General features: G+C 40.1%; 1 protein-coding gene across 3 annotated transcripts in view; it reads right to left on the minus strand.

Annotated features, from left to right (window-relative positions):
- LOC110473608 (VPS10 domain-containing receptor SorCS1) overlaps positions 1-26,784 on the minus strand; it is a 259,139-nt gene that overhangs the window by 63,204 nt on the left and 169,151 nt on the right. For all 3 annotated transcript variants that reach the window (XM_031505274.2, XM_077784683.1, XM_077784682.1), the window contains exons 6-8: positions 13,817-13,881; positions 6,927-7,045; positions 4,647-4,736 (exon numbers count right to left, since the gene is read on the minus strand). In XM_031505274.2, the coding sequence (XP_031361134.2) occupies positions 4,647-4,736; positions 6,927-7,045; positions 13,817-13,881 (274 nt within the window). The remainder of the gene's footprint in view (positions 1-4,646; positions 4,737-6,926; positions 7,046-13,816; positions 13,882-26,784) is intronic.

Below are 26,784 nucleotides of genomic sequence, written 5' to 3' on the forward strand. Positions count from 1 at the left end.
TTCTTGCCCAGCATTCAGAAGCCAAATATGCTCAGGACCTGATACAAGTAGGAACTAATGAGGGAACATCTGCTGTTATCTACCGTTTCTAATGGCAATGTGGCTGGAGCCAAGGCCCTGGACCACTATACTCAATAGCACACCCCAAGAAATAAAACAGAAAATCAACCCTAATCCTCACTAGATATAAACAACAGATATATAGTTAGCATTATGAGTGAGGTTTTGTTTTAGTCTGTTTCTTCTCTGTGTTACAGCAGGCAGGAAGCAATGATGATAAGATTGCATAAGTGAAGAAAAAACAGGAACTATTGAACCTGATCTCATCTTTCAATGCCTGGAGAAATTATTACCCATTTTATTTTATTTTCCATTACCATGGAAAAAGCCACCAAGAGAGAGATTATTATAATGAAATTCCCAGGCTCTATCTGCCCAAGCACAGACACCCTGAGTTCTTTGGTTATATAAAAATCTGTGAAGGTAGGAAAAGAAATTTCCTACCTCCTTTCCTGGAGATTTCTTAGCACCAGGTGATTCCCAGAAGACTCAGCTGTTCAGTCTGCTTTGGGCAGATATCCCAAAGTTATTCTGCTTCCATGAATCTCAGCCAGGACTTTCTATATGCAAAACTGAGAACTTTATCAGAAAATATACTCTTTGGTAGCAGATGCTACTTCTCCCTTCTGCTAATAATAGCCTTTGAAAATTCAGTGTCTGGTGGCTTTTTAGGGAGGATTAATACTTCCAGATGAAGTCTTGTAATGTAAAAATAAAAAAGTAATATAATGAAGAAATTTGATCTATAAATATGAAAGTGGATTCACCATGGAGTTAAGATTCGGAACAGTTACTTGCTCATCCAGATCTGGATTTGAATACAGAGTGGATGCACATGCACTTGATTTACTTTCTTTGCATTGGAGAAATTAATGTCCCAGAAGATGGGCTCATTTTGTGAAGGAACAGATTGGCTTAATTCCCGAGGCAATAGGAAAAGTAATATAAGTCCCACAGAGTCCTACTAATTTTGGGGGTGAACAGACATCCTCTCTCAGCTCCAGCTGTGCCAGCAGGAGTTACAGCCACAGCTGTTCATCTGTGGCTCCTCTTTTCAGACTGTCACCCTGGCTCAATCCGCTGGTAGATCCACATCAGCAGGTGTTCCCAGTGTGCTCCAGGCAACACTGGCCAGCACAGCTTTAATCACAAGTGTTAATTTCTGCATATGGGCACACATGGGCAGGCCTCTCCATTCAAACACAGACAGAAAGTAAAACTTGCTTTGCCTGGTGAATGTACTTTTTCATTACCTTACCATTTCATTCAATAGTTCTGTAAAAACTGGGGGAGAGGACTAAAAAGATATTTTGATCAACACCAGAGGAAACTAAAGGCAATTTCACAAATGCTGAAGAAGGAAATGAGTTAATTTATTCACTAGATGCTTCCTGCATTTGATCAGAGCATGCTGTAAGATGGAAGTCTAAAGAAGATTCCAGTAAGGCTGAAGAAATTTAAGCCTAGGGAAGCAGAGATTGAGATGGAATTGGCATAATATACATAATGCAGAAAGTAAAAAAAGATAGTATTCCAGCTGGGTGCCTTTGGGGATAAATTAACTATTCCTCTTAGTATGGCCTTGTCCAATAGATGCAGCAATGATGCACAGCTTTGATAGAAAAGCATTAGTATATGGGCATCAAACAGATCGTGGACCAGCATATGGAATTTCATTTCCACACTGGGAAAATTAAAATGAATCAGAATATCATATTATGTATTTTTTTTTTCAGGGTGGGGACTAATTTCTTGGGGTGAAGGAATAATACAAAAAACACAGCCTTCATCTTGACATACATAGCAGAAGCTCCTTACAGAGATGGAAGAGGACAGGAATGTGAAGCAAGGCACCTGTCTCAGTCATCATCCCCTTTAGTGGCTCCCCTTGCATTTGTCTACTTAGAGCCTGAGCTTTTTTCTCTCTGTTCCAGAACATACTGGTAGTGCATTAATATGCAGTTCTACTATCTGTCCCTTTTGTCTTTTCAAAGACAAAAGTAACATGATGCTGTACATGGGTTTGATCAGGTGTCTCTTCAAATCACTAAAAGCCAAGGCTTTCTGAATTACTGAACAATTGCCCCTTTTGCATTTGGTCAGGGAACTTTTTTCCTGGCAAAGTAAGTAGTAGGGATGTGTAATGTCAGTTTTATTCTGCCAGCTTAGTTGGGCAGAGCATGGGTCCAATAACAACAAGGTTGTGGGATCAATCCCCATATGGGCCCTTTACTTAAGACTTGATCCTTCCAACTTAGAATGTTCTGTGAAATGTCTGTGAAGATGCTGGTTCTTGCCTTTGCCTTCTGTGAAATTACTGGGGCTGTCAGCTCTTTTAAGATCTGTATTATATGTCTGTATTCTTATGTATTTATTTTTGTTATTGCTTCTTCCATCAGGATGTACATCCTGAGGTTGAAAGCGGGTGATGAATTTAAAACAGAGGTACCAGATGCACCCATCCCATCACTATTCAACCCAATACCAGTTAAGACAGGTGTTTTTAAAAGAGAAATTGCTTGAAGTGCTTCAGTATTCTCAAATGTCTGCCCAGTGCATTGGTCTAAACTGGAGTAAATGCGCCCTGTGTGATTAACGTGAGTGACACTGGTGTGTGACACAGCCCATACTGTGGTGCTGTGGTACAGAACAAGCAGCATCAACCCACAGATCAACATCATTGCAACAATTAAGAGGTCTCAATAAAGACTATTTACAGGCTTAACACAACCAGTATGCACATATGCAGGCATTTGCCTGAATGGAACAGAGTTTTAAGTTTATTTAGGCTTTTAATCAAAGTAGCTACAAGGCTGTTAATGTCAACAAGAATAATATTTTAGTTTGATTTGCTGTAGGCTATCCTGCCTGAGCAGCAGCATCACCTGCCAAGGCTGCCTGCCTCCAGTTCAGGAAGAGTGACATGCAGAGACAAAAAGCTTGATATTTCCATCTTCAATTCCAGAAGTCACTTAGTACTGTTTACCATATTTGGCCCCTCTTTCTTAGCTAAAGGAGATGAAAGAGAATTTGGGCATAAAAGAAGCTGTATGTTCCAGTTTCTTGAATAATATAACTCTCTGTGCATTTTTCATAAAAGTGCCTGTTTTGCTTTGATGGCAGCCTCCTAGACAGCCACAGTTCCACTGCAGCTCCTTCCAAGCCATATGCAGCTCTTCAGACTTTGAAGATATTCCGAATTGTGACAAAGCATCATTCTTTGGGTCAAATAACATGAATATATTGCTCCAATTCCTGTTCTCTGGAACACATTGTAATTTAACTCTAGTGCGTTTTCCCTGGATTTCCAGCGATTTCTTTGAGAAGGTGGACAAAAAATAAGTGTGGGCTAAAGGACACAATAAGTTTAAAGCAAACAGTGTCTCTACAGATGTTCCGAATTGGCTGTAGATAACAATTTTTATTTGGCTTTTACAATAACCATGCTAAAATGCAACTGGATTGCTAAGAGTTCTTTCAAATAATACCTATTGAAATCTGATATGAATTTGCAAAGTAATTTCTCTTGCTTGGGCAGGATGTTTCAAAGCAACCTATTTTAAAATGTGACTGAAAATTTTGAGCCAGAGCTAAGGCCTCATGGTTTCTGGTGTGTTTCTCACTATCCTGCAAGCTGGGTTCCAGTCCTGTGAACAGGAGTAAAGGCTCCAACAGCAGCGTAGGGAAGGTGAGGCACCAAAAGGCTGGGTTTGAGCTGCAGTCTGTTTATATGAAGGTTTACCCAGTCAATCCACTATAAACAGGTCTGTTGGGTGGAGGAATCAAAGACAGTCGTGAAATTAGCCAAGTTATCCCTTTGAACATGTCCACCTACAAAATCTGACCTTGCACTTTTTTTTTTTTCTTTTGACAATTCCTGCTTAGTTTCTGGAAATGTATTTGTCTTCTGTTGTTAGACCTCATATAGAATCCATAAAATAATTTTCTAGCTTTCAGCTTAAATCGCATTTAGACAGACTATATCAAGAATGAAAAGGCCAAAAATAAGTCCTCTGTCTTTGTTAGGAACCTATTAGGATACCAGCTGCAAATTGGCAATTTCTTCAAAATGAAGCTAACATTTTCTATAGGTCTTTCAAAATATTCAGCTTCAGAAGGCAGAAATATCTTTTCAATCTCCAGTGCTAATTCACCATTGTTAATTAGGCCAGAGACAGAGCAGGCACACAGAGACATCTTTCTGCTTGGTTCCCATTAAAATCTACTAATGAGGCAAAGCACAAAATGCAACCACACAAGACAGCAAGAGGAGGGGAATTCTGAGACAAAAAAAAAAAAAAAAAAAAAGAGAATCCCCTCCAAAACTTAATTAATTAAGCATAAAGAAATGGTAATTTTCATGGGCTGTGGTATCTGTCTACATTTCATGCTCATGTCCTTGACTAGCCAAAGTGCTGAATTTTGCTTAGCACTATTAGTCCTTTCTTGCTCATAAAAGTTCTGTTCAGGAAGAATACTGTTTTCACTCACTGCATGTCATCTTGCAGTTACTTGTGTTGGACTCAAGATCTATGCAACCCAAATATCTGTAGGCTCATATGGGGGTTCTAGCAGCAGCAACCTACCTTGGGCAAGGAGTACTTTGGCAGCTTCATTTGTGCAAATGGGCTCCTCCTATAAGAAACGTAATAATGTGGTCTTCCTCCTGATGTCAGCTGCAAGAGAAGCAGAAAAGTTATCATAATTTTTTTTTATTACCAGAAAGAATATCAAACAAAAGCTGTTAAGAGAAATACCACAGTGTGGTGGCAATAGCTTAAACTGCAGCACTGTTACAGCTGAGGAATAAACATTGATCCAACTGACAGTGGCTGAAAAAGAAAACAAGAGAAATCCCATTTTCAGCAAAGAGAGACAAAGGCTAGAATCTCGTGTGAAAACTTGTGAATAGTGAAGTCTTGACTTCAGCTGGGCCATTATGTCACCTCCTGATACCACAGCTCTCCTGTGCCTCACCAGAACACTCTCTGTTCTTTGCTGTCTGTAGGGTGTTGATTAGACCAGCACATTGGCAGACATGAGGCTTGGTTTTTATTTCTGCTTCCAGCTTTGATTCCTCTGTGGCCCTGGACAAGCCATCATAGGTATCTGCTATGAGATCAGCTAAATATTCACAGGTATGGAGGGCTGGAGAAGCTCAGTCAATTTGGTATTTCTGTGAATCTGGCCATATATTTAACTGCATAAATACTGACGGCAGACCTTGAAAATGCTGGGTTAGAGCAAGGTGAGGTATCATTTTCTACCACCTATTAAAGGAGGGAAAAAGAAAGAAAAAAGCTGTCAATTTTTTCTGGCTTCCAGTGCTGCTGAAGTATAATCAATGTTTGTAAAGTACTTTGAAATCCTTGGATGAAAGATACTGAAGAACAAATATTCCAAGGGATTCTCTGTGCAGAACTTTGCTTTAATTGCTTGATACCTGAGCTTATCAAGACTTTTCTTTAGTAGTAAGTATTTTAAAATGCACTGCAGTAGTTTAAAATGCAAGATACACAGAGGCCAGATTCATACCAGATTAAGTAAAATAAGCACTATTTCTCACTCTAAAACTCTTCAACTTTTTTTTTTAAGGGAACTGGGCAAAAGTTAGGGGAATGAAGGCCAGAAATATTTTTAATGAGAGACTACTGTGAGTTTGTAAATAAAACAAGTTTCGTTTATTCCTTTATCTTAGTGCTTTTAAGCCTACTAATTAATTCCAAATGGCTTAGTTGCAGAAAAGCCAGATGGAGATCAAGGAAAGAAGAGAAGGCTAGAAAGGAGAGTGTTCATCTATTCCTCCAAGCTTCCACGGCTTGGCACAGGGTCATTCCTCCTCTGAAGAGCAGAAGGGATAACACCAGACCCAGCATCAGCCAGGATGGCTGAAGAGAAACACACCAGCCCCTGTGTCAGAGGAGCCCAGACACAGAGCCACTCTGGAATGAGAGCGTGTGGCTGAACAGCGACGCACGGCCCTGTTTTCCCTGCCACAGAAACATTTCCCTTCTGCTCAGACACACTAGGCACAAAAGCTGTTCTAAAGCATACATGCCAGATTTATTTGTGGATTATTTAGACTGGTGTTTAAGACTGAGTTCATTAATGGAAGCCAATTAGCAATCAGCTAACCCAATGTAAAACATAAATCCTCTCTCTTCCCTCCACTCACAAGCATGGTAAAATATAAACTGTATGAATGCCCAGTTTAGGGCTAATGATCTCCAGTTCACCTCCATGTTCCCTACAATTCTGTTGTCATTTTTCTCCTCTTCAGCTGACATTAAATGGAGACTGGCAGCAGTCTAATGAAAGCCACAGTGGTTCAAATCTATTCACCAGCTCTCACCTGGAACACAGCCTGGCTGAGTACATCCCATCTTCTGCCATTTCACTGTAATCACAACTGAGGCATAACAATAAAGCCTGATTACTCCTTTGGTGCTTTCCCTGACTCCCTCCCTTCTTTCTTATTTCCCTCTTATACTCAAAAAAGCTTTGGTCTACTCCCTTGTCATAGCAGATGAATGACACCACTTCCAGCTGGGGGTTAAAGCAGTAATCCCAGAGTGCTGATGAGATGGTAAGGAGTGGCACAGAGCACTCCAGCACACAGAGAACATACTTCAAGCAGGAACTCTATGGCCCTACAGCAACAAGAAACTAGAGTTTAAAGGAACACAGTTAGCATTGTAACAAACTGCTACAACCCACTCAGGACCTTTATAGATCCAGTGTTGTCTGAGCAGTTGCAAACTAACACACATGCACACACATGCAAAGGAATGCAAGAAAAAATAATAGAAGACAGAATAATATAATATAAAGTAATAGACTAAATAAGAGAGGAGGGTGTTCTGCACCTGGACAAAGACATAATCACCCTGGACGATCAGGGAGTTATGGTCAATGTAGCCTGGAAAGGGTTTGCTGCGAGTGGCTTCACTGCAGTTCTGCATCTTGCAGGTGATGTATTGGGCATCTGAAAGGAAAAGAACAAAAACAATACACATGAGATCCTGAGTGCAGATTCTTCCTACTGTCATAAACCTGTTTGCTGAGGTGGCACTTTTGCTTCTCAGATTCATGTGAAGTGAATTGACACCATCCATTCAACACCACACAACCCTTCTTTCCCCTACATCCTTTGTAAATCCACCCTTGATTACTTTCTTCCTTTAATAGCCTTCCTTCTTTACCTCTATCTCTATCTCCCATTATTTCTTTCATTCAGCCATAGATCAGATGTCAAAGCTATATATTTTTACCAAGGGAGAACCTTCTATGATGCACCTCTGTATTTCCTACAGCTTTTACACTCTGCAGAGTAACAGAGTGTAAAGTTATTCAGATCAACTTGGAAAGTATCTCAGACCAACTCCTGTTCAGGGGCTTTACCTACTTCTCTGTTGACTGCATAGGTAGCTGCACTCTGGCAGACCTGGGCAATCATTCCACACTCTCTTGTAACTAGAAGTCTTAGCAGTTGCAAATTAAATGGCCTAAATACAGCCCTTTACCTCACAGCCATGCCAGCCATCTCATCCACTGTCACTACGTGGGATGTCCTCACCTCCTATTCTGAAGCACTGCAAGGTGCTCATCTCATAATCTGTCACAAAGAAAATCAATTTGAATTTCTTCATGGGGACAATTTATCCTAGAATACAGAACCAGATTCTCAGTAATCTGTTTGGATTCTTCCAAATTCATTAAGAATTTGCACTGTGTTTTGTGACAAACCCGAGCCACACAAGGAATAATTTTGGCTTTTTAACATTAGTACTTACATGATAGAAGCACTACATTCTATTTAATGTTAGAAGTACTTCTAATCATTTTCTTTGGATAGACACAGCCCCTTGTTTGATATAATTACCAGCTTCAGATCAGAGAAATATGATTTTACACTGAAATAGAAATGGCTGGAATTTTACCATCATGTATTTAATCTTGGTTTTAATGCAAATCTATAATTTGACATTTCTCTCCTTGCTTCTAAGGGCTGTTGACTTCTGCTTGAAACAGACATGCAGGGTAACGAACCTTCAGGAAAGCTCGATGAGGGATGACTTTTCTCCAGCATTAGCAGGGTTCTTGGAGTATATAAAGTGCTAAGTATTATTAGTCGCTGCTGTTTATAACATTTTAACACTATCGCAGCTCACTGCAAAGCATTCATGAACACAGCCTGAGCAGCATGATCGAAATGCATTTCCCTTCAGAAGGATGTGATTTTTTCCACATTAGCCACGAGAGGGCAGGGAACTCACAATTCCCAGCCTGCTGGTTCCTGTGAGCTCAGGAAAGTTCCTTTCAGAGCCACTCAGCCCTCTGCTCCCCTGCATCCAGGAAAGTGGGAGCAAACAAGGTCTCCTTGGACATGCTCTTCTCCAAGCTGAGCAATCCCATCTTCCCAGGGAGATGGCTTCATCCCTGTGAGCATCCTCGTGGCCTCCTCTGGCCCTGCTCCAGCAGGTCCCAGCCCTGCTGTGCCGAGGCTCCAGAGCCGGACACAGAAGTCCTGGAGGGTCTCTCACTCTGCCCCAACAAAGCTCCTGAGTGGGTCCTGCTGCCCCCTGAGCTGTTAAAAAGTCTGGGGGATTAAGGAATCTCCTCCACAAGAGATTTTTAAGAGCAGGCCAAGTTGCCATCCATTAGAGTAGACTGAGGTTTTTGGATCTTGCTTTAATGGAGGAATGGGGACTATCCCTATTTCTGCTGTGATCACAGGAGTCTGTGCAGCAGTGATTGTATCATTGATGAAGATTTACTAAGGCAATTCCTGTGAACTTTTACAGTGCAATTCTCCATGGCTTCAATTCTAAAATGCCAGTAATAACTACTAAAGGGCAGAGCACAGAAATTGCTTAAGGTAATCTCCCAACAGCCAAACACTGAGATGTGCACTACAGGAAAAGCTCCTTTTGCTACAGGAGACAGAAAGAAGGAATAGCAGGCTTCTTGCAGTGCCTGGTTCTCACTTTTTTTCCTAAGGGAAAATTTTCTGTGTTCACATTAACTCAAGGATATTTTCCATTTCATTCTCACGGACATTTCATGTGACTCCGTTGGCAGAGGTTTGTAATTTAGCATTAATTAATGTCAATTAATGTATTCAGTTGCTAAGCTCTGGAATTAATTTCATTAGTTTTCCCACACAGATGTTTTCCCTGCCATAGGTAATTAGGACATTATGCTTTTCATTTCCAGAACCCTCACCTCCAACAACAGCTGCTGTTTTTAATATACAACAACAAAGTCACACTGTGTCTGGAGAGAAGAACACAGCAACTCCCAGATCTTACACCCCCAGATGAGTTCATTTTTGACAGGTTTAGACACCCAGAGTAGAAATCTTCTCAGGGAATGGCAGCTATTTCTAAAGAGGAAGCAAGAAAAGTCACAGAACACATTGGAGGGGACATCTTGTAAGGGAAACCTCTGACAAACTTAATCTGTTTCAGTGGTGAAAGAGAATTGCAAAAGCTAACAAAAAAAAAAAAAAAAGAGCCAGGGGGATCCATTATGAAATATTTTCGTTTTCTCCATTTAGCTTGAGCACTATTCTCATATGTTTTCAAATACAAATGGATCCAACCTGTCCCAGAGACATTTCTTGGCTCGCTGGTGGAGAAGGAATGTTACTGGTGGCTACTGGAGGCTGGCTGGCCTCTGCAAAATAAACAGGAGAGTTTTAGATCCCTTCCTAAAGCAATGGGACTTTCTTCAGTATATTTTGTTGAAAAGTGCTTTGTTTGGATTAAATATCAAGCCCTAATATTCACTGCTTCCTAGCTTCCCTGCATGTATGTCTTCTCAAAACCTTATTAGATCACAGGGAGGGTCAGAGAAAATGGTCACTGTACTCTGCACATATAATTTATATTTTTCCTGTCTTTAGTTCATTGAGGAATGTATCTTTTCCTCTATCAATTAAGCCACTGGGGACAAATCAGATGTTTTATACAATGTAGTCAATGATCTGTTTCTCTCACAGATTTTCTGTGGGGCATCCCAGTTCATTACTGAGCAACTTAGACATCAGGACAGTTTCTGCTTTTGCAGCATGACTGGCATCCATCCCATAAGGACATGGTAGTGACATACGTCACTGAAAGACCCAGGCCTGTAACCCCTCTCCCTCAGGGACTAATAAAACAAGGTTGCCTTAGCAGTGCAGGTACAGCTTCAGCATTCACAACCTCCCATGGCAATGAATTCCACAGTTTAAATAAATGTTCTCCAATACTTCAATTTTTTTTTTTTTTTTTGAGAAACACACAAAATGACTGTTCTTTATTTCCATCTGGTCTGAATATTGATTTGTGAAACATGCATGGTATGGGAATATGCTCACAACTCTCCAGGACTCAGCAACTGCAAAGCAGTTAACCAGTAATGAAGATCAGTGAAACGAAACCATCCTATTTACTAACTACTCACAAATCTAGTTTTACCCTGCTGCTACTCATCATTGCATGTCAGCATCAGAAATCTTTCTTTACATAGGGAAGTATATCCTCCACCATGTCTGGAATAAAGCTATAATGAGAGAAACTAACAGATGCCATTCTCCAGGACAAATACTAATCATGATCATGAAAAAAACTAGCCACAATCAGGAAAAGAAAAAAAGAAAAAACACTGCATAGGTTTAGGGAACTAGAGGAATTAATTCACCACTGTAGCTATGTTAGGAAAAGACTGCCAGGCTAGGCTGTCTACTCATTTTTTCCACAACAGTGATTGTTTTATTCTTCCCAGCAATTTCCTGTGAAAACAGAAATTAAAGTACTAGTGCAGTTTTGTGATTCAGGCACTATTGGCCAGATGCTCAGTCCCTGTGGATCAGCAAGCAGAACATGTCTGCTGGCCCCAGGTGAGACTTTGGTCTTACCTGCATCACAGCAGCACCTAAATTATCTTTCAGTAGGAAAAGCTGCTATGTTAATCAGGACAGCAGAAGAAAAGCAAAGGAAACAAAACTACTTTTTTAAATATCAGGAGCTCTCTACATTTTTGCCAGCATATTAGAAAAGCCCTTAGCTTCTTTCATCCACACTTTTAAAAAAAATTAAAACTTTACTCTAAATAAATTGGTCTCTTATCTACAAAAGCAAATGCATGGCTCATAAATGTAATAGTTGTTTTACTGTCTACAGAAACTGTCATGTAGACATCCTCTGAGTCAGTTTTGCCATTCTCTAGAGGGCCAGTGGGTACCCAGTTAGTCTCCAGATGCCTTGTAGGAATCCATCTTTCTAATTTGCACCAACAGTCTGGATTCCTCCATAGACACCACCTGAAAAAAAAAAATTACCTCCCATTTAATTAGCTTGAATCAGGCCTTACTGGGATAACACTACCAAGCTCAAATCAGATAAGCCTGTTAATTTTAGGATCTTGTGTGTTCTTCAGAAACCTGAACCCCACGTGTCATTAATACCTTCTGAAAGCACTTTAGGTTGCATTTGAGCAAACCTAGATTTAACTTCCACCGTCACCCTCTGGCTGTGGTGGTGAATGTAACAAAGAGAAGCTTATTGTGTGATTAAGAACCATTTGTCTTACTGGGGTGTTGCCCTAAAGCCAGACCCAAAAAAAAAAAAAAAAAGAAAAGGAAAAAAAGTCACAATTCCTGCACAATTCCTGCTGACTACTGGCTTGCCTTTGATCCTGTTCCAAAATCAAAGCGAAACACCAGGGAGACCCAAGTGTACAAATGGAAACGTGAGATAAACATTCATAGGAACTTCTTCCAACCAGAAAAAAACAGTTTTACCACCATGCTCTCAGCCCCAGATTGATATGGATTTGGCCTGAAGCCTTTGAAAAATAAACAAAAGCATCACATTCCACAAGATGAGAATTTGCGTGGTGCTCTCCAAAACTTAAACAGCATGAAAACCATAAAAGGCAGCAATTAGCCCTACAAATCTGTGTCCACCAATAGAAACTGAGCAGCCTGTACTCAGCTCGCACATCATTGCCTGTACCCTACTTTGATTAGACACAGTTTGTTCAGGAGTCCACATTTTTTTTCTGGATCCCAAGGGGAAAAAAAAAGAAAAAAGAAATAGGGAGAATGCACACTCAAGAGCAACATTGCTAGCCACATCCTCAGCAGGTGTAATTCAACACCACTGACGTTATACTGATTTATGCCTGCTGAGGAACTCTTGTTTTGGTCCTTGCAAACATTTTACATTATGTACATAATCACAATAAATTAAGTGCACAGACAGACCATAACCAGAAAGCAGAGACAGAGTTACTGGTGTTCTAGCAAGGAGAGCCCAGTACTGAGGTTGTTCTCTGCCCACTGGGAGACGAATATCCCTCAAATGCATCACCAGAATACAGCTTCCTAAACATCCTGTGTAGTGCTTCATCTCAATGACCTCAAGGTTTTAATGACTTCTAACAGTAGTATTTTGTGCTGAAATAGACACTGTCCTGTTAGATTTTTTTCCTTTTAGCATGTCCCAAGAAATAGAAAGCCTCATGTTCCCAGCCTTGCTGGCACATCAAGTAAGTGAAATTGAGGGGAGAAATAATAATCACAGATCACAAATTATAAGAAATAGAGATAATACATTCTTTCACTGTCACTAATCATACATCTCTTGAAATGAAAAGACCTTTAAAAAACTTTATGGTTTCTATCACAACTGTTTCTTTTCAGAATTCATATTCCAAAAAGTTCTCTTTCAAGTTACATTTCCTAAGTTAAAAACCAGAATACCTTACAATTAACTTTTCAGATATTTTTTTAATTTTCCAATGACAAATTGCACATTTTAAGTAGCACCACTGCATTTGAGGGTACAATTCAAGGGGGAACTTTATCCATTAAAAAAAAAATTAACTGAAGGCATCATTAAGACTTCTGTACTGTAAATGGTAACAACTTTCCTGCTATGTTGCAGGAAAACTTCTATCTACTGAGGAAACAATAAGGAATTAAAATGACTGGATCTCTGGCAGCTGGGCATTCACTGTGATGCCTGCCTGAGGCAATCCAATGTTGTGGAAAAGAAATCCATGGAGAAAGATCTGCAAAGTTAGTCGAGCTCAAAGATAGACCTTGAGAAATCCTGGATGGGAGGAGGAAAGGCCAGTGGGTGGCTGAGGGCACCTGAGAGAATTTACAGCCAATTAGGAAAATATTTTGGAGTTGCAGGCAAAGGAGGCTCCTGGAATAGGGAAAAAAAAAACCACCTCAAGAGGCAAAGCAGGGAGGGAAAGAAGCTGATGAAAGTGAAGGACAAGGACAGGACATGCAGTAACAGTGAAGAACACACTCAGACTGGTCATTAAAAGGTTTCTAATTGGGTATTTTTAGCAGTAGTACCTTAGGCAGAGTATCCCAGGTCTGCTAAAACTATGAAGCTATGAACAAGGTGATATTATGTACTGTGTGAACAAACAGCAGCTAGACTTTGTGACCCAGAAACTTCTCTTCAGTGTCGTGTTCCCATCAACAAAAATCATGTAAAAAGAAATAAAAGTGTTGTGTGCAGTAACTCAAGTTACTGCTTATCACCTATTCTTCCTTACCATGTCCTCAGCTCCTTTCACAGCCTGGTTAACTCAACTTTTTCCCTTGCTGGAAAGGCTTCTATTCTGACAGACCTAAACTGGAACAGCCAAACTCCTCATACTACATGAGTGAATTGCTGTATTGTATGGTTGCAAGAATATGAGGAGAGCCCAGTATACCACAATATTTGGAAGCTGATGTACTTACGACCATCCACTGTCCTTGCCTCCAGGTGCACAAGGTCAGGCTCTCTTCCATTCCCCATCATGGACCTGTAAAAAGAAGATTGAGACAAGGGCATTAAAAACAACATATGAATGGCTGAGAAATTCTTTCAAAGGAGATCCGGTTTAGCCAGACATAAACTCATACTCACAAATAAGAACTGATAATTTTGAGAGAATTGTGGAGTCTTCCCTAAAATTAACTTGAATATTTCAAATAAATTCTACCATTTTATCTAATAAATGTCATTGTACTTATGAGCTCTTTATTTCTCACTTCTTTTCACCTGGAGACATGTTCCTCTTCTTGTTGGCACATGAAATTTTGATGTTTCTCCTGGATTGGTCAGAATGATGCATTTCAGTTCAGGGTGGAACACAGAAGACTTTAATTGATGGGATAATAGTATTTGCCAGCATACTAATTATAGCTGTTCCTTTATATTGGACATTTTATGCACATTTGCTTAATTGACACTCTTAATGATCAATGTTCCCTCATTAATTAAGAAGTTTTAAAAACTCATTTTATCCTGAGACATTTTATCACTTCTGATCTAATAAAAACAGTATTCCATTAATAAAAGATGTGTCACATTGAAAATGACTGTTTGTTCCCTCTGCATTAACAAGTAACAAAGTAAAGGCATCGAGCACTGCAAATAAGGAGTTTATGGAATTAAACTTTGCTTCCATTGTTGAGGTTACCCTGGACTGGCACTGGTGGCCTCATCAATTCCCTGGAAGAGTCCAAATGGCCCCTGGTTTGATGGACAGCTTGAATGATGCACGACTGCTCTGTGTGCCAATCCCACTGTACAGCTGCCTCAGCAGCATCTCTGACAATCAGCCTTCTTTCTGGTCTTCATCCTATCATCCAAGTCATAACCCTGGATTAAAGCTAAGGGTTAAACAACCAGCTTCTTGTTAGTTGCCTGACCTCCTAGTTAATAGAAGCATGAGGGAAGACACACATTCATTTCCAGTGACAGAAAAATTAGATGTTCTCTTCAAAAACCTAATTATTTTTCAGGAAATCAGAAGAGAGGTTCAAACAGTGATTTAGACCCTAATTCAGTTCCCACTGACTGTAATCAGAGGCACCTCCAGTGCTTAATCATAATGTGCATTAACTAATAACTATTATAAAAATGTTAACAAGACTGTGTCCTGATTAATCCTTACCTTTGCTTGACAAAATATATAGCAATTCACTAGCTAGAAAAGCTTTTGTTCTCCTTTGCTGGGGACTGAAGTTCAGAAAATACTCTGAACCAGCATTGCTTTTACCTCTTCTCCATTTTTAATAAAGTCTATGGCAAGGTGCTATTTCCCTAAACATTCAATTTCCACTTAAAAATCTCTGCTTCCTGGTAATAGACACCAATTGAGGGGGGAAGGAAGCACTTTCCTAGGGCATTTTTATGATGCTTGCTACGTTCAGCAGATTTGGGGCCAAAATGCCAGGCCTGCTCATTATAATTTAGTTCAAGAAAGACAAATGCCAGTGACAAAAACCACTAAAAAAACTGCAGAAGGACAAAGTTAGCATATCTCCTCTTTATTCTTGTTTATTTAAGTGGTATTTAAATGCTGGAACTGGAATATTGGATTAGCCCACCTGGGCTATTGCAGAAGACATAGTACAGTTTTGTCAGTTCACTCCTCCTCCTGACCTCACACACCTCCATGGAGATGTGAACTTTCCAAAGAAACAAGGAATAGATTCCACAGCTTTGAAAATTTTGTCTCTTAAGAGGGCACCAATGGAGCTCATGCAGCAAAGCATGTGAGTCTACACTCAGGTGTTTTTTGAATTTCCTCCTCACAGTGCTATTCTGACCCCAAGAGAAATATCTTTTACATCTTCTCAGGAAAAGAGAGCCAATTTTATGAGCCACAATTTACTTTCAGGCACCTTAAGAGCAGCATATAAAGATATGGACCCCTCAAGCCCTGAAAGTAGTCACCTGCATATTAGTATCATACTGCAACTGCCAGCACTGGGATTGTAGGAGCTTCAATGCAAGGCAGAATTAAGGCATCAACTGTCCCAAGGGGTACAGAACAAGGACAGCTGAAACACAGCTGGTGACAAACCTCCAGGACTTCCTTTCTTTTGATATCTTCTAACCCCTGCAACTTAGAAATGTGATGACAAAGATGAAAAGTAAGGTCCAGAGGAGGAAATTCCTAAAGTCAAATAGGATCTCTGAGGTATAGTCTAGAGCCATATCCGTGACTTCCTATCTGCCAGATCTTTCTTCCTGCATTAGAAAACACACATTTCATTGCTTTGATATACAATTGGCTTATTTATTTCTGACAGCACAAGTCATGGCCAGGCCCATAATATTAAATGCCAACAAGAAAAACCAGTTGTAAAGAACAAGCCAAATACAAATACACATCTTCTCAAATCATTATTAACTGTACAGAGCTGACAGCCAGAAACATATCACTTCCATCTGGATTCTGCTGAGAGTTTACTGACCAGCATTTTTGTAATGGCACATTTTTTTGGATCATGCTGTCTTGTTCCATGGTAGCCCTAGGATATTTCTTTATACATCTCTCCATACCACCTGAAAACCACATAAAGTAATACTCATCTTACCCAGTTGTACATCACAGATATGTAACTCTGAACTAATCACACTCAACTCTCTTTGCAGGCAGAGAGATGAAGCAGGCAGTTTTTCACTGTGGATCAGCTGAACAGTGTTGGATATGACTTTATGAGAATTTATCCTAGAAAGGCCTGTTTCTCTCCATTGAACTTAAGATGTCTGGACACCCACACTACAGACACCCACATGTGATCACATAAAGGTCCCAAAGCAGGAACACAACAGACCTGAAATATATTTATTACCTAATTTCAAAAAAACAAATTACAGATGAGTTATGGATTGCAATTGAAGGAGTAATTGAATGTCCTGAGCAGGACATTCAATTTTTTTGAGAAATGTTTTATATAGCTTACATCAGCCTTATTATTTACTCTATAAAAGCCTAAGAGATATTCAGAAATGCAATTTTGACCACAGTGAGTATATACAGGAGATAAATATTGTGCTTTTGGTGAGAACATGCTCTCTCTAGGAAGACAGACATATCCTTTCACATGCATAGGACAATCTGTTCCTAAAACATCTACTGGAAAAAAGGTGTTAGGAACTGTAGGATATATATCAGAATTCCTGAATTTTTAGTATGTCAACCAAATCAATCACAACTCTACCAAGCATCCAGCTATTCTATCAGTGGGTTTTCTTGTCTTCTTCATTTGGCTGGGGGGGAAAAAGATTAAAAAAGCATTATCCTTAGAAGCTGAGAAAGTCAACGTGCTTCTAAACCTGAGTATTATTAAGTAAATGGGGTCAATATCAAAAAGAATGAATAACTGATTACAAAGATATTCCATTCCTGACCAGACTGGAAGATTCTTAAACCAAAGGTAAAATTATCAAAAAAAAAAAAAACAAAAAAACAACAAGCTTCACATGTGGCAAAAGGAAACTACATGCTGGACTGGCCCAAGAGAGCAGTAAAGCCTCCAACTCAGTGTTTCTAACTTAATGAGTGCCCACCATAGTTCATTATCTTTTGTGCACACAGTCAATGCAACACGGGCAATGCAATGCTTCCCAAGGTAGATGAGGAAGAGTGCTGTGTGTTCCACAGCTGATAAACCAAGCACCCTACATACAACAGGGGGACAGATGAACAATATTCTGGGACCCACTCAGCTACCGACTTCTCTCAGAAATCTCTCTAAAATTAAACAATAGTCCCAAATTTGCCATTCCCTATTCTGAGCAAGTTCTGTTGGCTATGCTGGCAGTGCCTTCTTCTCATATTTCTCAAATCCATTCTCTCCTTTCAGCATCTCTTCTCAAAGACCAAACAATCATATATCCACAAACTTTTCTTCTTGCCTCAGTCTATGTTTTCACTTTGTGGTAAAATGCCAGCATGTCCTTTGTCCGTCCCTTTAATCTCAAGCTTTCTGTAATACTCCCAGAAACTTAAGGACACCAGGGATATCCTTGCAATGCTTTCTGTTGAATGGTGCGTATTGTATTTTTGTGATTAACTTTAAGTGTTTTGTTGGTGTAATTGTCTGGATGGTTTGAAAAAAGAAAAAGGAAAAGAAAAAAATCTTTTGGGAAAAGGAGGATTTAGAAAAGCCAATGGGAGTGCAAGGCAGTGACCCCACTGCCTTTACGCTGAAGACGCTTACATTTTGAAAAATTTAGGACCCCCGTGGTCCTATTACAAAGTTGCTTCCTAAAATTTTAATCAGTATCAAGCCTGCTAAGTAGTAATCTGCACTTGAGAGCATCACAAATCGATAGCACTGGCTGCAGCAGAGTAATTGCTCTGAATGCAGATTCCACATCCACCGTGAGAAGCAGCACAGGGAAAAGACCCCAAATCATCCCCTGGTTTGGAACTAGGCTGAACTAAACAAAAGCAGCCTGGCACTGCCCATTGCACAGTAAATGCTAGTTGGCATATTTCTGTAGTGACCAACCCCTTGCCATCTTCTCTGTCTGAAACATTTCTAAAACCTTGGCTTCCTTGGCCCGTCAGCTCCTCTGAGCCAAGAAAATTCAATAGAGACCCTGTTATCCTGGGGTTTCCACCTCTTCTATCTTTTTTCACTTCCAGAGACAAAAGCAATTGTTTATGGATGCTGGGAACTGATGAGGCTTGCAAGGCAGTCAGGCCACTCAGAACTGCAAAAAGGCATCATTGTGAAGAAAGCAAAAGCTTCTACTTGCTGCACCTAATTTCAAACTACTATTTTTCCATAAACAATGAACTCAAAACACCAGACAATAACGACTTCATCTCAAGGATTTGTGCATTTTGGAAAGCAGCTTTGGGTGCCTTTGGTTTTGGATGCTTGACTTCAGACACAGACACACTGTATCTGAGACTATAAGCACAAGAAACTCAATTACAATCTTTTCATATGTATTTCTTGTATCATACATGCTCACAGCAGCAAAGACCAAACATCTTTTAAGACAGGCAGTAGAATAAGTTATTTTATAGACTCTGATGCAAATGGCCCAGAATGCCAAATGTCCTTTTCACAGACAGAACCAGTGTGAATGCCCCTCACTCTTTATATGGACACAGAGGCCTTATGCAGCTTTTCCATGTCTCAGAGGAAGTGACCAAACGCAGAATTAGGACTCCTGTGACCATACCTCACCTGCTCTGGGGGCAAACAGATGTGACTTGTTCATGCAGCAAAGGCTGGCAGACAAATGGCAAAACAGCATGTCTCCACTAAGGTGGGTGGGAGGAGATCCACACAGTTCTGGCCATTTTGAGATTATCAGCGCTGAGTGGGAGCAGCTCAGAGGTGGCTGCAGTACAATGCCAAACTGAAAAGTGACATTGCTTGGAAAATCCAGTTTGACTACTCAGCATGAAAAATGCTCATGTGCCTCAGCTGCATTTTGCAGATGGCTTTGTTCTTAACAAGCTATATATTTAAGATGCCTCCTGACCCTCAGCAATCCCTCTTCCTAGTCCCAGTTTGAGCAAATCCCCATCTCCATATCCACAGAAAGACTAACTAGCTGCAACAGTCATGTGGAAGAGGGAATGTACTCCTAGAGATCCTTATGCCAAAGTTGTCCTATGAGCATAAATATTCTAACAAGCTCTATCCCGTCACAATAAAGCTATAAAGTTGCTTTGTTCAGCACATAATAACGGCTTTGTAATTCAATTATTGGTAGAATTTGCCTTTAGGGATTTATCTTCCTTTAGCCTCAGCACTCATGCGAATCTCTTATCGTAAATCTTGCCAATGCAAAGCCAGCTCCTCCACTTCCTCTGGACATATCTGTCACTTCACGTTAAAAAACTGACACCCTCCTCCAGCTCAGTGAATGGCAGGTTTTTGGTTTTGTTTTAAAGGACAGAATGAAAACAACAACGGTGGATGACGCTCACGCTGTCCTCGGTAGCATCAATTTTTTGGTCCCACTGATGTTTCTATAACACTAAATTCTAATTGCCATTCATAAAAATAGTAACATGTAGCACTGAACAGGAAGCTTTTTGTCCAAAGATACAAAAGCACTTGACAATCAACCTTTAAGTAACCTTCTCTGCATGGTACTGATTTGTTCAAGACCTATGGAAAAGTACAAGACAAGCACACCAAGTTAGAAATAGGGGCTGAGAAAAATTTTTGTTCTCAGCTTTATAGATAAACTTCACTGATTAGTCAAGAGCACAGGGGCCTCATTGATTTGACCAAGATCACACAGTTGCTATGTGTCAGAGATAAAAATAGAGCCTGAGAGTCCTCCAGGCTCCTTTTTCTTTTACTACTATATTGACTCCATGAAGACTTTGCAGATACTCTCTGTTCCTTTTTTTGCTTGCAGAGGTCAGTGAATCTGCCCCAGGGAGCTTAGTGTGGGAGGCAATTCTTCTGGTTTCTTTAGTTCAGTCTTCATTATGTGAAATTTCACAGATTTTACTATTTCTGGAACATACTTTAAAGACTGCTTTCTAGATTTAACATCTCCTAACCACACCCTCCTACATCTCTGCACTATTCTTTCCCACATTGTCCAATCACATTAAATGATATAATTTGGTGCAATTCAACTGGCAGCCACTGGGCCAAATCCATTCTATGGTTTGCTTTAGTCAGTTTGTCACCCTTTCTTTAGAACTGATAGAAAACAGCAGTGCACTGAGTAAAGCCCAACTTCTCCTAATAGTGCCACCTCCCAGCACTGACCCAGAAAAGCAGGTGGCTGCTGCTGCTAACACTGAAACCGGTGAGTAGGTAACTGGGGGTAGTGGTGAGACTTTCTGAGGCTGTGGGGAGTCACTTTCACCATCCCACCACTTTTTAGAGCCCTAGTGCATAATGACCCACCCCCTTCTACACTCTGCAGCCTACACACCCCACAACTTTGAGGGCAGCAGCAAAGGAAGCCTTCTGCCCTGCTGCTGTACCACCACAGCTCTGTGGGAAGCTCCAGAGGAAATAGATGAATGCAAATTCTCAGGAGGTAGCTGTCTATTGCTGGTAACACAGGGTGGAAGGAATGTCTTAAAATGAGGATCTAAACTAAGTGCATAAAATGCAGTTAAGCAGAACTAGATCCTGATTTTAAGATAGCCCTTCAATCCTTCTTCTTATATTGCAGGTAACTTAAGACTTCAAGCTGGCTTGAAGAGAAAGGAGGAGAAAAGTACCCTCTAGTTATAGACTCTGAGCTCCCTTCCTTGATATCATGAACCAAACCTACCTGATTTAGTTTCTCTGCTGGTACAGTCTAATAGGATCACAATTTCCTACTGTGTTAAGACCGTGTCTCTCCCACCTTGTAGTGCTGTGGCCCAGTCAGGCAGCTCTGGAGGAGGCCAGCAGTCATTTAGAGCAGGGGTGGAAAGTAACAGTGTGCTGCTCATTAAACATACAAGAGAACACAGCAGAGCAGCCTTCCTGACACAGATCCTGACAAAGCCACAGGTGATTTACCTGTGCACCCCTTCACCTTCTCAGGGTCTGTCCTTTATAGGTGCAGACAGAGAAATCTCAGAGAGTTCCAATGCCTGCTGGAGACTGGCACATTCCAGGGTCCTGCACAGCACTGCAGGCTCCTGCTACTGATTAGCCCCCAAATCAAGATTTTGAGTGTGGTGAATGGATGCCTGCCTACTTCTGCAGAACTTTAACGAGGAAAAGTGGATGATGTAGAAAAACTGAAGCTCATGGGAGTCTGCACTCCTTTATACAGTATCTCTGGAAGATTTTTTTAAGAAATAGCTGCTGAATTGGGAAAACTAAAGCACACCAACCTATGCATGAACCAGACTGGGTCCCAAAAGGTTTAATCAGATGAACATTGACTTCATTCGCACCTGCTGAAAACTGTCATGGGTTTCTCTGGCATGTACCCATAACCACCATATTTAAGCTATGAAAAAACATTTTAAATGAAATTTCTTCCCTTCAACTCACTGAATAAGGCTTGTGTGTTAGATCAAGTGGATGATTTTCTGGACAGGCTGTCACAATGCACTTTGATTGGCATCTTTCCCATCAGCTTCCAGCAGTTGCCCTGCAGTGATTAAAAGGTCTTATTCAGCCATACACAGCATCATTTGTACACAGCCCAGGCACTGAGGCATTTAAATTGCCTCAGCCCACCTGGGTGGGTGTGCAAATCTCACCAAGCCAAGAACTGACAGAAATGCTGGGACAGTGCACCCAGCTTGCTCCAAGTGCTTGAATATAATGAAGTTTTTAACAGGGCTTTGACACCTCATCCCCTTGATTTTCAGCTCTTTCAGCTGCTCCAGTGAACACAGCCAGAGCTTTTAAAATACAGCCTCCAGCCTCCTCTGAAAAAGAAAATATATATACTCTATAATTATACTGTGAAGATTAACTTTCTTTGCTACTACTCATAAAAGAAACACAAATATAGGCCTATCTACTTATCTGTCCTCCCAGCTGCTTACAGGCTTTTCTCCCCTTCAGTGTGTGTGCATATTTTTGTATTATTTGATGAAAAGTGTGGTTGGCTTACTATTTTACAGTGTTTGCCTCCATTTTCTTCTGCTCATACTCAGAGAAACATAAGACTGAGTGGACACCTAGCAACATGTCTTACCAAACTGACATATCTCCTTTAATTTCTTCAGGGAATCATTAACATCGTGGATATGTGATGCTACTGGAAATCAGAAATCATGTGGGTTGGAGTGGATCCTAAAGAACATCTCTAGTTCCAGTTTTCCTGCCAAGGCAGGGACACCCTCCACAAATCAGGCTGCTCAAAGCCCCATCCAACTTGGTCTTCAACACTTCCAACTTCCACAGCCTCTCTGGGCAACCTGTGCCAATGCTCCACCACCCCAAAAGTAAAGAATTTCCTCCCAAAATCTAATCTAGATCTGCTCTTTTTCAGCTTGAAGCCATTACCCCCTTGTCATATCCTCCATGTCCTTGGCAAAAGACCCTCTCCAGCTCTCTTGTAGCCCTTTTCAGGCACTGGAAGGTGCTTTAAGCTCTCCCCAGAGCCTTCTCTTCTCCAGACTGAACATCTCCAGGTCTCTCAGCCTCACAGGAGAGGTGCCCCAGCCCCCTTGTTATTACAGCCTTCCAATCTTCTTGAAGTATGGAGTACTATTATTTTTGTATTTCTCCTACTTGCTTGTCTGGGTGCAACACTAAAGTAAAAAAAATAAAATCAATACCACTGATAAAATTGTAACCTAATGATCTAATTTACTGCTTGGGCTTTTCTATTGTTCATTTTATGTTAGTTTTTAAGACACTTTTATTATTTTTGTTTCATTCCTTCCCTTCCAACTTTCTCAACATTAAGTTTTGGTTAGAATTAGAAAAAGAATCTTTTCAGAAAAATTTCTGATTAAAAACTATTACATTTTGACAAATTTTAATGATATTTTTAACTTTTTTTTTTCTTTTTTTTTTTTTAGGGCCAGCTCTGATGACTTACTGACTTTAAAGAAATAATTTCTGGTGGAAGGCATGACTTGATCTGAGGACCAGACTAAAATGGATGTTTGGATTTGCAACTCACAAAGTATCACTACTGAACTCTGACTACATGAGTGAACCACTCTAAAAAAGGAAGAAAAAAAGCAACATAATTCCCAGTGCAACTGGTTCACCAATTGTGTTCAGATTTGTATTCACTACAAACCAGCATCTACACCAGCAAAATTTCACATTAGGAATATATACCAAAAATCACCAAATATCACAAAAATAAATGCAGAAGTATTTAAATAAAGCATTTTTATTCAAATCTTTTAACTAGAATCTACTGCATTCTCTTTCCCTAATGCCAACTACATTAGTAAACACTTTGCTATCAGCAATAATCCATGTATATTAACTCGTTTCTGTATTACACTGCTGAATTAATATTGCTTAGAATACTCCTTCCTAGTAATTAGGGTATTTTCACAGAGCACACAGTTCCAGAATTACCAAGTACCTTGATAACTTTCATGCATTTTTCTGTCACAGTACATTTAACAGTAAAATCTCAAGAGGATACTGGAAAAATAATAAAAACCATGAAAACTGTTGATACAGTACAGAACTGCTGTGCCACTGCATACACTGCCTGTATGCAGTGTGGATTCTCCCAAGTCCCCACCTGACACATATGTGGCTGACTCTTGGAGGGGAGTACATTTTCCTAAGCACACCACTTCCACATCCCTAGATCCTGCAAACAGATATGTGATGATACCCAAATTACAGAAATTATTAGAGATGTCAGTTAGAGCAGCCCATTACTAAAGCCTGACCAGCCACAAGTGTGTCCTAACAATATTTTAATGAGATAGAAAATTACAGATTTCTTTTTCCAACATTTGTTTTATTTTGTTTCCAATGGACGTTTTTAAGACAAGAAGTCTCCAGTCACCTCTCATTTTAAAGGTTTGACTCCATCTGCTCATCTCCCACCTGATACCTCCTTTCAAAGAGTGATATTACATCTCTTTCATCACATGTGTGGATGTCAGGGCATCACTTAGAGCTGCAGGTAGAAGAATGAAAACAGGGAACAGAAGAGCTTTGAATAAAAAACATTATATTTCCATATTAATGGCTCCTCTTTATGAAACAGAGGATGCAAGAATAAAAAGTACATGTGGACTACAAGGAACTGTGTCTACACAGAGTGTTTTCTCAGAGTTATGTAGTAAGTATCATCAGACTGTTTTTCTTCAGGGGTTTAAATTTCTCTGAAGTGGTAGTTTCACAAAGCAGCCAAAAATAAGCAAATAAAGAAGAAAATTCTCTTGGCAACAGATATAAGAAATGAGGCTGACACTACAGCTTCTCTGTAGCATTTGCATGTAGAGCCTTCTCAAGACTAAAACTAGCAAGCTCAGAGGAGTATATTCACAAGACTTTTGAGTGACCCAAAAGCTATTTACAAGACAACATGACAAGCTAAAATGGCAATGAAAATATCAGTGAGCAATCAGGAAAACGCATTTTTGCTTTCATCAACCATTCAAACCCATGTAAAAGTCTTTAAAGTCTTCCAGGTGCACCTTTCCTGTCAAAACAAGCAGCGTAACTAAATGCAGCCTCAAGAAGGCCTGATGCCAGAGGCCTTGCTTTGTGTCTTCCAATTTTAGAGAAGTCCTAGTTTAGAGAGTACTGGAAATAATCTGTACTAAAGCAACTCCTCAGCCTTCCTTAGATATCAGAATATTTCCCTCATTCTCTGCCCAGTACAGCTGTGTCCTGGTTGATCCCTTCAAAGCCATTTGATTTAGAAAAGCACCAGGAATAGGAGAGAGCATCCCCACATTCTGCTTTAAGTTGTGACTCCAGGACATTTTACTTCACTGTTTACTTCTGCTCGTAAGAATAAGTGAAGTCAGTCTTCTCACTTTCCAGGTTGATTACACTCTGCATATTTACAAGCCAAAATATATAGTAATATCTATTTCAGCTGTACTTCTGCACCCTCTTAGGCCCCCGTTCCCTTTTGTTCTTTTTGCATGGGGAGCCAACTGTGACCATGCCATGAGTGCAAAGGTTTCCCCTCTGATTCAGCATTTCAGGGCTGCTGTGTCCTCAAGCATCTGGCTGCACAGAATGGAAATGCATATTAAAGCCCAGTGCTGCTTTCTGTGGTGCTCTCAATCACACAGGCACAGCTGTTTTCTGCTGTGGATGTGCTTGAAGATGGACATTGTCCATAGAATTGCAGCTAAAATTATTATTTTGTTCTAGGGTCATTATGATCATCATAAATATGCCAGAACAAGATGCAACAGTGTCTCCAAAAGTTGTATTATTTTTACTTTTTACAGCAAAAGTACAGACTAGCTTACACTGAGGTGTGTTATGCAAGGGACATTCTGTTCAAGGTGAAAATACAGGCTTGCAGTTTCATGCTTTGTGAATGGCTGTAGGGAAATTGGATGGGTGGTTGGAACATTTTTTTCATCTTTTAACTTGCTGATTGCCTTTGAAGCTCCAAGCCTAAGTTCCCTTATTTGTTAGGTTCTAAGAGGCCTTCAAATTAGAGCTTCACAGAAGGATAAAATTATAGTTCATCATTTTTCTTATTGCAGGCATCCATCAGCTCATTTCCCAATAAACCAAAACTGTAAGCAATGGGCTTACTCAAAAGGCTTGGAGCACTATACAGGACATGGGGGTCCAGCAACAGGGACAATCTTTTCAGCCCTCTGCAGTTACAGTTTTGTTGGATGCCTCAATGGCAGGGTACCCAGATTTCTATGACTTTCTGCTTTTATTAGCCCAGAAAAAAAACAGAAGATGTGTAGAGCTCTGTGTTTGCATCTGACATTTTGAGACCCTGTTAGGAGTCCTGCGGGAAAGAAACAGTGATACAAACATACATGTGACTGTCTATACAGACACTCACACAGAAATGAGTTTAAGTTAAAAATGGAACTTAGCTTGCATTAGCTTCAGCTAACACAGGTTCTGAGAAAAAATTAAAAAGCAGAAGCAGCAAACAAATCTCTGGTCTATCCTTTGCAGACCAAATATGAATTCAACTTTAGAAGTAAATTTGACCTAGAGCTCTTCCTTCTTTTATAAATTAAAAGAAAATATTTGACTGAACCACACATGAATCTTGCTATGTTCAAAACCTGTGGATTTGACATAAATTTACAGTTTAGAAACTACCATGCTGGTCTCCTTTTAATCATTGGTTCAGCTCCTCCCAATTTCAAGATGACTATTTTATCAAAACCTTCTCTTCTAAAGGCATAGTCACAGGACACAAGCCCACTTCTACTCACAGGCAGACTAATGCTTCCATAAAGAATTGATGAGAAGTCCCACAGATTTACACCAAAACACAAGAAAACCTTATATTTGATTTGGAATATACAAGCATGTTTGCAGGGGGG

The sequence above is a fragment of the Lonchura striata genome, chromosome 7 (assembly GCF_046129695.1).
Source record: "Lonchura striata isolate bLonStr1 chromosome 7, bLonStr1.mat, whole genome shotgun sequence".
Lineage (NCBI taxonomy): Eukaryota > Metazoa > Chordata > Aves > Passeriformes > Estrildidae > Lonchura > Lonchura striata.